This window comes from Trachurus japonicus, chromosome 1 (assembly GCF_045865225.1).
Source record: "Trachurus japonicus isolate A0001 chromosome 1, Traja_1.0".
In the NCBI taxonomy this organism is placed as follows: domain Eukaryota; kingdom Metazoa; phylum Chordata; class Actinopteri; order Carangiformes; family Carangidae; genus Trachurus; species Trachurus japonicus.
In genome coordinates this window covers 23,479,191-23,493,146 of record NC_140907.1, presented here as the reverse complement: position 1 = coordinate 23,493,146, position 13,956 = coordinate 23,479,191, and the positions used below count along the sequence as shown (strand labels likewise).

Below are 13,956 nucleotides of genomic sequence, written 5' to 3'. Positions count from 1 at the left end.
GCGATTTTTCCCTTTTATTTGGTTCTCACTCTGCCCGCTGGTGAAGCCTGGTACCTTTCAAACAAAATTAGATGGCTATCCCTACTCTTGATGATTCACTGTCATGAAGGTAGAAGGGGGGGGGGGGGGCATTATAAACTCATGCAAGCAGGGGTTTTTAAAAGCATGTGCACACAAACATGAGCATCCCACTAACAGCTACAAAACAAAACAAAAAAGGTTTCTAGAATAACTTACGTCCGGTTTCCAGTCCTCCACCACTGCAGTTTATTATTTGTGGCTATTCCCAGAATTGTTTTTAACTGTGAGAAAAACAAACTACTTCATGGCTCACACTTGACTTGGAATAGTGTGCGTGACCAATTCCTCCAAGAGTGAGAACACTTTCAAATCATTCTTGATAGAGCAAAACCAAAGTCTCCGAGAGAGGCATTGTGCTGCAGTTATGGCTCTGTCGGGTTTCTTTTATTGGCAATGACAAAGAACACTTAGTGATGGCATAGTGCTGTACCTTTTTAAATGACTGTTCCATTTGCTCTGAAGAAACAGAAGGCTTTTTCGGAGTGCTGCTTTTGACCCGGTGCTCCTCCACCACTTTGTGAAGCAATTCTGCAAAGAGGAACAAAGCTCGTTATTGTGACACGATGTGTCAAACCCAGGCTGCTCAATCAATAGAATGATAATAAAGAGGGTACATTAAATCAATTAGCATTACTAAGGTCTAATTTCCTTCCCAGGGTCCAGTTTCTTTTTTCCTTCTTTTGTCAATCAAATCAGAAGGAATTGAACACAGAATCACTAATGCTGTTTTCATGGGAATTTAAAATTTTCACGGCAAAAAAACCCACCTACTGTTTCTAACTGTTTTATATCCAATAGCCCTTTTCCCCCCAATTAACAGAAATATATTTTATTTAGAAGTCCAGGAGGAAACAGGAGGACAAGTGTTCAAAAGCAAACACACTGGGACATGCAATGTGCAACCTCTCTCCAGAGATCTTAAACAAACGAAGAGAAGTGTTTGAATCCCTGGTGAACTCACAGCCCCAGGCTGCACTGCTTTGTAGTCCACTGTGTTTCCCCAATGGACAACTAATCTCTGCAGACCAACATGCTGCTTTTTGCCGAGAACTTCAATAGTGGCCTTGGCAAACATATGATTTAGTCTTTATGATAACAACAGAATGCATACAAGAGTCAAAGTGTTTGGGGGTTTGAAGCGCACATATTTATGAGCACATAAACCTCACAACAGGCCTCAGTGACACTGTCTGATATACAGTTTATGAAATACAGTCTATACCTGCAGAAGGAGGAATATCATGCCTGCTGAGATGCAAGGGGCAACACAAAATAATATAAAACTTTTTGCCTTTCGTTCTCACCGGTTAAACATTCATGACGGGACGACCAAAATAATTTGTACAATGAGGCTGGAAACATTAAATATTCAGGACCTTGACTTTACAGGTCAGTTGATCTTTTGGAGAGTGAGTTGAGGAAAAAAAGAGGCCATAGAAGGAGAGAGTAAAAAGAGAGAGAGGTTATGTTTTGAGGAGCCGCTGTTCCCTTGCTTTGCATTTGACGCTTTGCCCAGGGAAGTTTGTTACTTTGAATTAGCCTGCTCTTTTGTCTTTCCAGCATGTCACATTCAATCAAACAGAGCACCAAATAGGACAGGAGGGCTGCCGTGTTCGCTGGGTACATAACCAGGTTGGGAGACAATTATCCAGCTCCAGTGCCGGTGGCTTGGGAGTTGGCACCTCAGCACTACCTTGATAAGAAGACATGGTGGCTCCCTAGTCACCCACTGTTGGAGGAGGTCCTGGCACTGCGGCATATATTAACGTCCCTCCCATGTCTCCTCATGGGCTGCAACACAAAGGCCCTGTTCCTTTCATCTGCTGCCTTTCGTTAGTGTGATCCCGGTGTGAGCGATTCAGCCCTCCATCCCTTTGATCGGGTCACAGAGGTTCTTCAAGAGAAAATGTTGTGGCCATTCACAAATTCTATTCTTAATAATATTGAGTTTTCTTCCTCTTGCCGGCAGACATACTGGTTTCATCCAGATGTAACTGCTCTAAATTTATAATTACTTTATCTTTTGATTTACAAAGTTAAGTTATTCTTTGCCACAGTGATCCCAAAATACAATTCACTCTGACAACGGCACTTCCTGAATTGAATATGAATTAAAAGCTTCTAAGACTGCAATCACATTCTGTATTACAATGTCAGTCTTTTCCTTTAAAAAATAATTGTCAGACACTGTTTTAGTGAGTTTTGTTCCATAAACAGTAAATTACAATTACAACAGTAATTTTGACAAAATAATGCACAGTGAGAAAACAGAGAGCAGAAAAGGCTTCATGTAAAACAACAAAAATAACCAGTGTTTTTAACATCTTGTGACATTGTATCAATTAGGAGCATTGTCAGACCAGAAATGTCTAAAAGTTAATGCAAGGCATTCATTTTTGTAAATCTGGGCAAAGTTAATTTTTATGTGATACAAAGTGAGAAAATAATTTGTGGAGCAGACACTCAGGCTCTTGTGTAACATTTAGATTTACTGATTATTTGTCTGACAAGATGTAAAACTAAGTACGTCCTTTCGAAGAAGCTTATTTCCTAGTGTTCCTGACCAGACTGTCAATAGGAGAGGATCCACTATTTTAATTAGTGGCATCCTTTAAATCACACGCTTGTATCTGCAACAGACACTATCATTCGTTGCGGAGAAAATTAAAGTGATCTAGGACAGATGTGTTATTGAACGGGTTAATTAAGGCCACTGGCTGTAGTGGTCAGTGTCTGACAAAAGGGTGCAGATTGGATTAAAAGCAATGTGCTTTTTAACATTGGGAATGATATGCGCAGACAAGATGAACACTTCTTGATCTCCCAATCAATTTGCAAGGAGTTGATCAAGTCTTAATTGAGTTGTCCTATTAATTCCACTGGGAGTTGTCTTATTAATTCTGCTCACTAATACACATGGCCAAGAGGTAAAAGGATAGCTTAAAGGTGCTGCCATGCTAAGCATACATACTTTCTGCAATTACAAGTGATATTTCTAGTGCTGCCAGTTTTTTTTTTACTTTATTCTTTAAGCCTGTGGCAACATCCTTGGGTAGAATTAAAAAAAAAACAATAACATAAGAATAATTGTTTAAAATTTCATTTAGAAAAACTATTATTCTTAAGAAGAAAAAAAACGTTGTAAAAAGGCTGTGAGAAAATGTGATTTTAAAGAATCATGCTCATTTGGTTGTAATGTAAGCGCTCACCTTTGTGTTCATTATTAAGACACAGGTGGAGCTCCTTCACTGTGGCCCGGTCCATAGCAGCCTGGACTCGGAGCATGTCCAGCTGTTCCTCCAAGCCGGCTCTGCAGTCACAAATATTACACATTTTATTTCACATGGCTGTAATGTCAGATCTATTCCTCTTCAAATGTTAAAGGAACAACAAAGAAATGTGAAATCAGTACCAAGACAAGCATCGTATAATGAGTATCTTTTTAAGTCTCCACAAATATCACTTCTGATTCCACGGTGGAATCCATTTCTGTAGAAACTTTTTTTTTAAAACACCTTTTAACCTGATTCTTGTGAACTGGCTTCTCTTCCCAAAAGAAAAGACGACATGGTGAAGAAATCAACTAATTAAAATGGTTTTTAATTCATCTGGAAATCAAAGTGACAAGCAACATGAAACGCCAAGGTAGGAAAGTACAGTGCGTGCGTGTGTGTGTATCATAACAGACAAACAGACTGGAAAGAGTGCCCAATTACCTCTGTGCAATTAGCTTGATTTCTGCTAAAGGCTAATTATGTGGAGCCATGCTCGAGACTTTGCACTTTCAAGTTATTATTAGGACCCCAACTGAAGTCTACTGAGGATACACACAAGCCCATGAGACAACCACACCTGAAACACACACCTAATTTCCCTCCCCTCTGCTCCACAGAGTCAGAGAGAAATGCTAGAAACAAGCTGCTGCTACTGTAGTGGCATTCTTCCCTCAGTTAACCTCATTACAACAGTAGGTCCTCATTCTGACTGACTTCTTAAGGCATGTGGCGAGTACAGCATGCGTGATACACTCTGAAGCGTATGAGGTTTAAAAGGGCATTTGTGGTTGTGGTGAATTATGATGAGCATAATGGCAATTAACTTAAACTAGACACCTGTTTCAACCAATCTAATTTTGCTAGATCAACCAAGAGATTTTTCCATACATGTGCCAAGAGAATGACTTGGGAAAAGTTATCGCCACAGCGCAGGGAAGAGAAGTAATTAGCTTTTTAGCCCACACAGTCCAGTAGAGGCTCGGTCTAATGGCTGACCGCAGCTTAAATAAGTACACAAATGACTCTCCCTGAGGGGGGTTGAGGAAGCAGATGGATATGTGTCGCTCCTCTATAGATTTTCCTCCATAAATGAACTCAAGTCGATGAGGCACCGGCACTGCCTTATGTGTCAAGGATGTTAATGGGACAAACGAGCTGAAATATGCAGTATGTGGTAGGAGCCTGTTCCATCTCATGTTTCTCTTTTATGCCTTTTTGGATGCTGATAGTATTGACGCTAAACCAAAGTTCATATGCAAAACATTCAATTTTGTTGAAGGATAGGCATACTTTCTTGGATGAGGAAGGGATTGGATTGCAGATGGGAGTTCAATGGCCACGGGCCTCCAGTTTCACATCATAACATCCTAGGGATGGAAGTACTGCATTTGAGATTCGGTTGTTGCATTGTGTGCGTCCGTCTGCCATAGAGAGGATTTACAGGGCTGCATGTAGGGATAACAAGGGTGATACTACAAATTTGGTGACTTATCTTCAATATTTAGCAGAGGTAATTTGGTGAATTTGAATATAAATGCAACACTAAATTAATCCAGGTGCATGTGTTTTGCTGGCCAGATTGTTAGTAGTGACTGCTATACCATTTTGCTACCTGTGTTAATTTTGTAGTTATATTATGTGAGTCACAATGTTACAGTGCCAGGAGTTTTGTGTCAAAACAACAGATGGCATTTGGAATTAGTCTATCTGTCAATGTTTTTGGTTAATTTGGTCAATGACTTAAAATTCCCTTTCAAATTAACCGTTAAATACAAACATCTCTTTCTACAGTCTCTGCCGCATTTTCTTGTTTCCTCAGGTGACACATTAAAACACATTTCGAAAATATGATTTCATTCTTGACTGAACAAAACTGCTTCCTTGGATAGTGTCTAGTCAAATCTTCCCTTACAGTCTCTCACGTTGCTTCCTTGCAGTATGCACGTACATCATTTGATAAACAGATGCTTACTATTTTCAGCAACACCACTGTAATGCTGTGGTAGCACCAAGAAAAATCCTAACCTCAAGGAAATATACAGCGGTATCTCCTATAGAGTATTTCATGTCTTTTTCTTTTTTATCTGAATGACAAATCAAATGAACCAAGTTGGACAATTTTCAATTCCCTCTCAACTTACCGCTTCACCTAAGGTAGAATAGCAGTCAGTGGGCATAAAAGCAAAAGAAGTTTCTTGGCAGAAATCAAAGTAAAGGCAACAGACATGTGTTATGTTTGGTAATGATGTGGTCTGCAATGTAAGTCTGTGTCTCACGTCGCGTTTTTGGCCCCGTTTTAAAAACATTTGCAGCGCTAGAACTTCAGCCTTGAGCTATCCACTCCATGTCATTTGATCTCATCCCTACCTGTGCTGCACCTAACACAGCTTAGAGCACAAACTGCCAGCCTCCATCCACAGGGGTGTACAACACAACATCATCTAGAGCTATTGTGCTTTCACATGTCAGCCTCCTTTTGGTTTCTTGCTCGGCACATAAAAATACACAGGAAGAGCAGGGAATAGGGTGAGAAAGTGAAAACACCTCTGGCATTTTTATCGCTGGGGAAAGAAATCTTGTTTTTTGGGGTGTGGGGGGGATTCCCTCATGGTTAAAATCAGGCCAGAGGGCTGCTCATTCATGGGGGGAGTTTGGGTGTATAAGCCACTGCTGTCAGCAGAAATGGCGACTGGTGGAGTTTACATGGCTCCATGCTGTATTGTACCTGTGGGCGACGCAGCGGCAGCAGCAACACTGAGCCTTTAAGAGTTGGGTTCTCCAGCCACAGGCCAGTTATATGAGAGGTAAATAGGAATCCATGCGATAATCACTGGTGGAAACAACTTAGGTTGTCCACAGTATTCCCTTTTTAATAGGTTTGTTGATGCCGCAAGGTATCACAATATAACATAAAACAATTCAATAATGTTGCATTAAGGAAGACATGAAGGACATTTGCACAAGTACATACCAGTTCTGCACTGAATGACTATTTATATAAGATGGCAAAGTACATTAAAGTACTGTAAGTGAATTGTCTTTGATTCTTTGAAATAACTTAAAACATTCTTTGTGCTCTGATTTTATCTTGTGATGAGTAGAGTTGATAGTGCAGCGAGGTTTGCATCATAATTACTACGTGTAAAGCCTTTTTTATACAATAATTAATTTACCAAATAATTAATGAGGGAAAAACCTAACTTGTCTGATTTAGAAACATGCATAATACATTCTGTTTGTGTGTGTGTTTGAGCAAATGTGTCCCTCCTCCAACTAAGCCCTCGTCCGGGGGGCAAAAGATTCTCATTACTTCTAATACCTTTTAGCAAATCAAGATGAAACGAAAAGAAATAGAGGAATATGAGGAACATCAGGGTAAACTTTATTAAACTTAATTAGAGTCAACGTCGCTTATTGGGGAGGTTCACGTCCATAATGGTCACTCTCTACAGAGGAGGTTTCACGGCTGCTGCAGAGCAAATGATCTCAAAGGCTTTTTCCCCAGTAATCGCTAGCTAATTTATGCTTTGATGTCGTCTGAGTATAGCATCTTAAGTCTGAGGATGCACTGCATGTGTTTATTCTGTTTATGGGGCCTAAATAATCCCTGCCTCTTTCTACCAACAGACCTTTAACAACAATTAACAAGCATGGACATGGAGTGCCGCAGACAGATGCATAATGAGGCAGATAAAATGATCCCACTGCGAATTCTCCAGCCCACTCTGCCCATAGTTTCTTGCCAGGAAATCTCAATCAAAAATAATCCACGATGTCAACTGATTTTATTTGTCTTTCCCTTTTTGCCTTAAAAACACTCCGTTGTGCACTTCAGAGATGTTCTACCGTGGTTAAATGTTGAGAGTTTCAATAGGTCTTTAGTTCAGAATGTGCCAGTGCAATATTACACAAAGCAGAGGTGTTTTTTTTAATTAATATGTTTGATGAATTAATAATGATAGCAGAAAACTAGCAGTCCTGTACTTTTATGAAAGGTTAAATTCATAAATTACTGTTGACGAGTCCAGTGAGGATCAAAAGAGGCTTTTAAAGTGACAGACTATAAAGAGAAGCGTGCATGATGTGAACTTCTCTAGTAAGCAGATTTTTTTCTTATTTTTTTTAACACAAGACTGCAAAACAGTAAGTGAACCCGTTCAGTTGTTTGGTTTTACTACTAACTCTAAAACTAGCATCAACATTAATATTTGGCAATTGGCATACAATGAACCTGAGAACATATAGAACTAATTTAACTTTACAGTACGAGAAACTCTCTCAGGATGTCATCCTCTTGTCCACCTGTGCTTAATTTGATTAGGTCAGCATCATGTGCTGTTAATATAAAGTTGCTATATCAGCTCAGTGGTGAAATACTAGGTCATGCAAGCTCAAAGAATGAAGCTACAAAGTAGTTAAGCACATAAAATGTGTTTGTAGTTCATGCTGTACGTGCATGCTAAATTGTTCAAGTAAAAGTTGCTAAAGAATAAACTATCTGTTGCTCATTAAAATGAGCCACAGGGAGCCAGTAAATCAGCTCCAAGAGCAGAGAAACAGGCCTGGTTCACCTTCTTGCTCAACACCTTATTCAAGTGCAGACATTACAGGGGGCCGGTGCTTCATAACCATCTCTTAACACTATGGGGACCCACTGAGCAGGAGTTATCCCAGCAATACCCATTCTGGGGAATGGTCATTTGGGCCTCAAGACACTGTTTTACTCCTCTTGGAGGAGGTGATGAGGAGCATCTGTGCACAATCTCATGACAATGAAGAAGAGAATGAGAGACAAATGGAGTTTAAACAGTCTCTCCTCTACAGCCCGCCACTAAGCATTTAAAGCTTTATAAGGGGTCTTTATTTGGCCCTAAATTCTTAAGCTGCCAGGAGTTAATTAGCCATTAGTGGATCATTGCTAACACTTATCTAGCATAACCTTCACAAGCACAATCATTATAATACGGTCAACGGAACAACAAGCTGTAACTGCTTGCCCCAAGAGTTTTCTGGCAGTTATGCTTAGAGGAACTCTTGTTGTTGTTGCACTATCGTGTACACACATTTGCCCTCTCTGTTGCCTCTCAACAGAAATTTGCATTGCAGGGAACTAAAGCTGTTTGGTTACGCTGGCTTCATCCATAGTCCCGGAAACTCTGTCTCTTCATTCTCACAACAGGTATGGAGGAAAAGTAAGGAGTGGAATAAAGATGCACAGTTTGCTTCTGCTTAGTTAAACACACTGAGCTGAGTGTGTATGTGTGTGTGTGTGTGTGTGCCCTGGAACGGAGAGTTTTTCTAAAGCACAAGTTTAAAGATCCCAGCCAACTTTGCACCAGCCACCCGGGTAAGGAGGGGTCCTGGGGGCGTGAATGGAGGAGATGAGGTGGATCTGGTCGGGGGCACATGAAGGGGATCAACACTAACCCCGGAGGACAGGCCAGTTACACAGCTAGGAAAGACGCCAGCCGCTCTCCATCCCTCGTGGTTTCCCCTCGCAGGTCAGTTCCAAGGACCCTGCATGTTCACTACAGTCTGCTGCCCCCCAACCCCCACCCCACACCACCCACCCAATGCCCCACCCCCAGACCATCCAGTGCTCTGCTCTGCTCTGCTCAGCTCTAGTCGTGGCCGGGCAGGCAGGCAGGCGGATGGACATCCCTTAACAGGCAGCATCGGCGGCACAGGGGCTGCTAGCCTGTAATTAGCTCGGACAGCTCAGGCTTGGAGAGAGGCAGCCGGGCTATATCATAATGAGCTCAGCTGGGATTAGGAGGACAGGGCAGGGGGTGAGCAGAGGGGAAAGCAGTGGAGGGGGGTGGAGGAGGGGGGGCAAGTACCAGAATTCTGGCCTCAGCCTGCTGCAGCATCACAGAGGGCCGGAGGGAGGCAACTGGGAAGACAAGCAGGAAGAGGACGGCACAGAGGCGTAGGATAGAGGAGGGAAGAGGTGAGGAGAGGTGAAGGCTAGGGGAGATAGGGGAGAGGAAGACTGTGGCTTTAGGCCATGCTTTGTGTAGCATCATAGTAGGTCAGCGTCAGTGGTACGGTTACAGGGGTTTCTTTAGATCAAACAAGACAATGGCTATACTGTACTGCACCCAGAAACAGACTAAAAGATGCAGACGGGAGGACAGAAAGATGGACCGAGAGGAAAAACTAGGAGCAGAAAAGCAGAAAAGCCAGACTGTGATTACAAAAGTGACTCTGCTCTAGGTCAACATTTGTGCAAGTAACACAACCACAGCTTACGAACCACCAAGTACGGTATGTAAAGGATCTTATTGATACACACTTAATAACAGCAGCAACAAGACTTCAGTTTGGCATAAACGTTCCATTAAAAATGCAATTATTTCACAAAGACACGGCCAGGGATTCTGATAATGTGATTTTACTTCCTGCACTTTTATGTGTGAATTTTTGGGCAGCCAATTTTACAAATGAGCACAGAGTCTAATGATCTTGCTTTGGCCCCTGCTGGCTGGTAATGATGTGGAGGGCTAGGTGGATGCTGTGAAGTTGGGAAGGGCACACTCAAATTTTAACACCCACAAACAAGAAGGGACAGTGGGAGTGTGTGAGTATGTGTGTGAAAGAGAGAGAAAGTTAAACAATTTTAAACAAACGTGTGTGTGTGTGTGTGTGTGTGTGTGTGTGTGCGCGCGTTCACATGTCTATGCGTGGGCCCCGGGCACTTTGACAAGAGGTGACTTACTTTTCAAGGGAGAGTTTCCTGGTGAGGTTTTTCAAGTAGGCCAGCTCATTCCACACGGCATCACTGTTCTCTTGTCTTAGCTGCCACGGCTCTGCACGACGAGTCCTTCCACCTGGCCTGGACACACACACACACACACACACACACACACACACACAATATGTATATATATTTATTTATAAAGACAATAGAGCAAAAATAGAGGCAAGAAAAATCTCACATACAAAAAGCACACACATGCACACACACCTAGAAAGCAAACTACTAACAAGGGAAACGGGTTGATGGTGTATATTACCTTGTTCCCTCTGGCCAATTCACACATGGGGTAACAAGGCCCCTTAGTCTCACTCTGTTTTTGTTATTCAGCCATCTTTAGCAGTATTCAAATGAGCAGCCTTGACTTTGACATTTCAGTGGCAAATCATGTACACACGTATGCATGTTTGTTAAAGCCCAGGGCACCATCCGTGTGGCAGGGCAGTGAAGCATTTCCCTGTGTGCCATGCAAATGTAAATAATGGCCAAAAACACACTCCCAAACGAGGTCGTTCAAATGTCTACACCTCACTTATGAATACTTAATGACACTTTGCAGCGCCCAGTAGCTGCTCCCTCCATTGAACTTCCACTTCAACTCACACATGCGCACCGTCCTCACGGCCCCCCAACTGCATCCCTGCGCGCTGCCCATCTCATCAATCAGTCTTAGCCCAACACATTCAATTCCAATTAGCCTTTCATTTGCGAACGAAAGCGGCTTTTAGTGAGAAATCTGCAGATTGCAAAAGTAGCAGATGAGAAGAGAATACCATTTTTGTCACACACACGCACACACATGCTCACACACACACACACTACAGTTTCTCATTTCCACTCAATCAATGAGGTAAAGGTGTGGAAATGGATTGTGAGGGTCACTGCTATTGCGGAGGGCTCCTTTTACCGTGGTCATTATTGGCTATGTAGACGCCGCCACGCTACGCTAATACTAGTTAAACCCTGGTGCCTGGGAGTTGGAGGCTACTGAGAAACGGCAAATGTTTTCATTTAATACTGCTAATGCCCCTGTGAGCAATTTGGAGCCCTTGAACTTCTTCGTGGTGTATGTATGTGGGAGTGTATGTGTGTGCAATCTGTGGGCTCGGGTGAGTTTCCCAGAGTGCAAAGCTACTTAAAGGATAATCTCACTGTATAGTCACAGAGATTGATACACTTTTACTTATTCTACTGCAAGCACACAGTGGATCCAGTCCGCACAACCTGAACACTGCCTAGAGCTGTGAAAGTACATGATAATTTACCCACAGCTCTGTTTTTAATTCTCTCTGTCTCTCTTTTTTAGATATGTAGTGTATCAGCTGCGTGTCTTGTGAAAGGTGTATGAAGCTTTATTACGGTAAAGCTTTATACATTTTAATTTGTTTACAGTGGGCCTAAAAGCTGTTGAACATGGAGCCATGAGAGAGCTATCTTCTTCAGGCCTCAGTGCTTCCTTCCCTGTGGTATCCAAGTTTCCATTATTAAGCAGGAGGAAATAGAAAGAACTTTTCCATGCCGCTGCGGCTAATTGCTCTGATTCAGGGGGAATCTGTTTATGGGCGCAACTTTGATCAGAGTACGGATGCTTTAATAACCTTTAATTTTATTTGCTCACCCCATCATCCCCAGTCTGATTAAAAAACTTTTTCCCTTCTCTAATATAAATAAGAAGTTGGCTTTTTCCCCCTCTCCTTCATGCCATTTTGGGAAAATATGGTGGTAATGGTGAATGGCAGGGTAGTTTCACTGGGACTGGCCAACTGCACACTGCCTGCATACTGATGAACCAATGGAAGCTTTACGATTGGCTGCCTGTCCTGACCTGGGCGGAGCTTGTTCTCACAGACACGTGTGACGTCAGCCGGCAGCTGGCCATACAGCAGCCAATTGTCTGATTCAATACTGTATTCTGGTGATGGGAGATGCAGACTGATAAGAGGGGAACTGAAATCTAGATGGTATAGGAGAATGATGTTAGGGTCTAATGTACATATGCAAGGGGGTCTGAAAAAAGTCTGAGAGCCGTGTCCCACTCAAGTCTAATACACACACATGTATATGTGTCAATATGCATATGTGTATGTATATGATGTGTGCATAAATATACAGTGTGTAGCAGGTAAGGGGGGAGATGCTGTCTTTTTGTTTTGTCCTGCACACAAAGGGGGAACAAAACCGACCCCCCGCATCTTTCCAAAAAGGCAACAACACAGCATGGAGGCAAGAGGGAAATCCCTAACAAGCTCGAAATGCAATGAGACTCAACGCCTATCCCCACTGACTTGTTAGGGCCCTGATTTCCCAGCACTAATGGGAGTATTTAAGTCATTTTCTATTGTCTCTCATTCAGGCTGGCATTACCCCAGTGGGTTTAACAGCTATTTAAGGATGGGGCTTAATGCCAAATGAATGCCAGGATCATAACATTGAGTGACTGGCTGGTGCCATGGAGGGCTTTGACTGAAAAGGGCAAAGCTGCCTATTGCATCAATTTCATGTCAAATCAGTCATGAAACACAGATACGCTGACACTGAGACAATAAACTCTAGCCCTAGGACTTCTTAGCTCAGCGACAGCCCAGTTGGTCTCATTATAGAAACATACATGTTTTCCTCTCGCAAATATCAAGGTTTTCGGGCAGCGTACCAAAGCGCACCAACATTTCTTTGATAACCTGCTAAAATGTATAACAGAGGCACAACTGGTGTTGACTCTGAGAGTTTTCTCTCTCTACAGCTCTCTGTCTTTGTTCCCACTGTCTCAGACACATGCTGTTGAGCCGCGCTGAGCTGACATGAGCCGAGTCGAGCCTAGCGCTGAACACACTCTCACACTCACTCCACTTTCACACGGGCTCACATTGCACTGCTGTTTTCTTTAATTAACCCTGAGAGAAAACAGCTGACGGGGTCAACACTTTGCTCCCGCGTGGCCACCAAACATATGCACCTTTAGCTACATTTTAAAGTGGACTCGGAGAGACACCGCCGGAAAAGAAGAAACAAGAGATAGAAAAAGTGGGAAAAGACAATGGAAACAACAAGACCCTTATATTAATGACATTTTACAGCACATTTTCCAATTTGTGTTAAAAATCCTGTGGTTTCTTGTGAAGATAACAGGACGAAGCAGGAAATGGCCCTCCCCCCCTTCCTCCCTCTCCCCTACTCCCACCACAGGCCTTCTCAAACACCTTGCACCCCAGGACCAGACACCCCAGCCTCTGGTTCTCACATCCTAATGAACGCTAAGGGAGAAGAGACGCAGAAGCGCGCACACACTTGGCACAAAACGGCCCAAATTGACTGGGCTTAAAAACCTTTGAGCTTTTCAAAGGCAAAGGGAGGAATTTCACCCATTTTCCCCAAATCCAGCACTCAGGTCTTGTCAGACAACATGTGGGGAGCAATGAGGCCCTTAGACTATTTGTGAGCAGTTTCAGAGGGTTGTAGCATTTCACTAGGGCTTTTAACATAAGGCAAGGTGAATTATGTGCTTTGAAATGTCTCTTACTCACAGCTGCTGAGAGAAACTGGAAGTTATCCAAGTCGTTTTATGTATGCAGAAGGTCGCGTGGGTTTTAGGGATCTACTGCGTGTGCATCAAGAGGTCCTGTGCGTTGCATGTTGTGTCATAATTTTCCAGTATATTGTGTGATGAGAGTTCTTCGATAAAAAAAAATTAAACTGTGTACTCACAAGCCATGTGATCTCTCCATCTCTTTCAACTGGTCTCTGACTGTCTTGTAGTTGGTCTGAATCAGACACAGACGTTCGCGGCGTTTATCGTGAGCCCTCCTCAGCTCTTCATTCTCCTCCATCTGTAAGGCACAACCACAA

At 42.7% G+C, this 13,956-nt stretch overlaps 1 protein-coding gene across 1 annotated transcript in view; it reads right to left on the bottom strand.

Annotated features, from left to right (window-relative positions):
* The window catches only part of cntln (centlein, centrosomal protein), a 79,504-nt gene that overhangs the window by 35,690 nt on the left and 29,858 nt on the right, over nucleotides 1–13,956 (bottom strand). The window contains exons 12-15 of the mRNA XM_085780961.1: nucleotides 13,816–13,937; nucleotides 10,075–10,191; nucleotides 3,291–3,391; nucleotides 512–609 (exon numbers count right to left, since the gene is read on the bottom strand). Coding sequence (XP_085637087.1) covers nucleotides 512–609; nucleotides 3,291–3,391; nucleotides 10,075–10,191; nucleotides 13,816–13,937 — 438 coding nt within the window. The remainder of the gene's footprint in view (nucleotides 1–511; nucleotides 610–3,290; nucleotides 3,392–10,074; nucleotides 10,192–13,815; nucleotides 13,938–13,956) is intronic.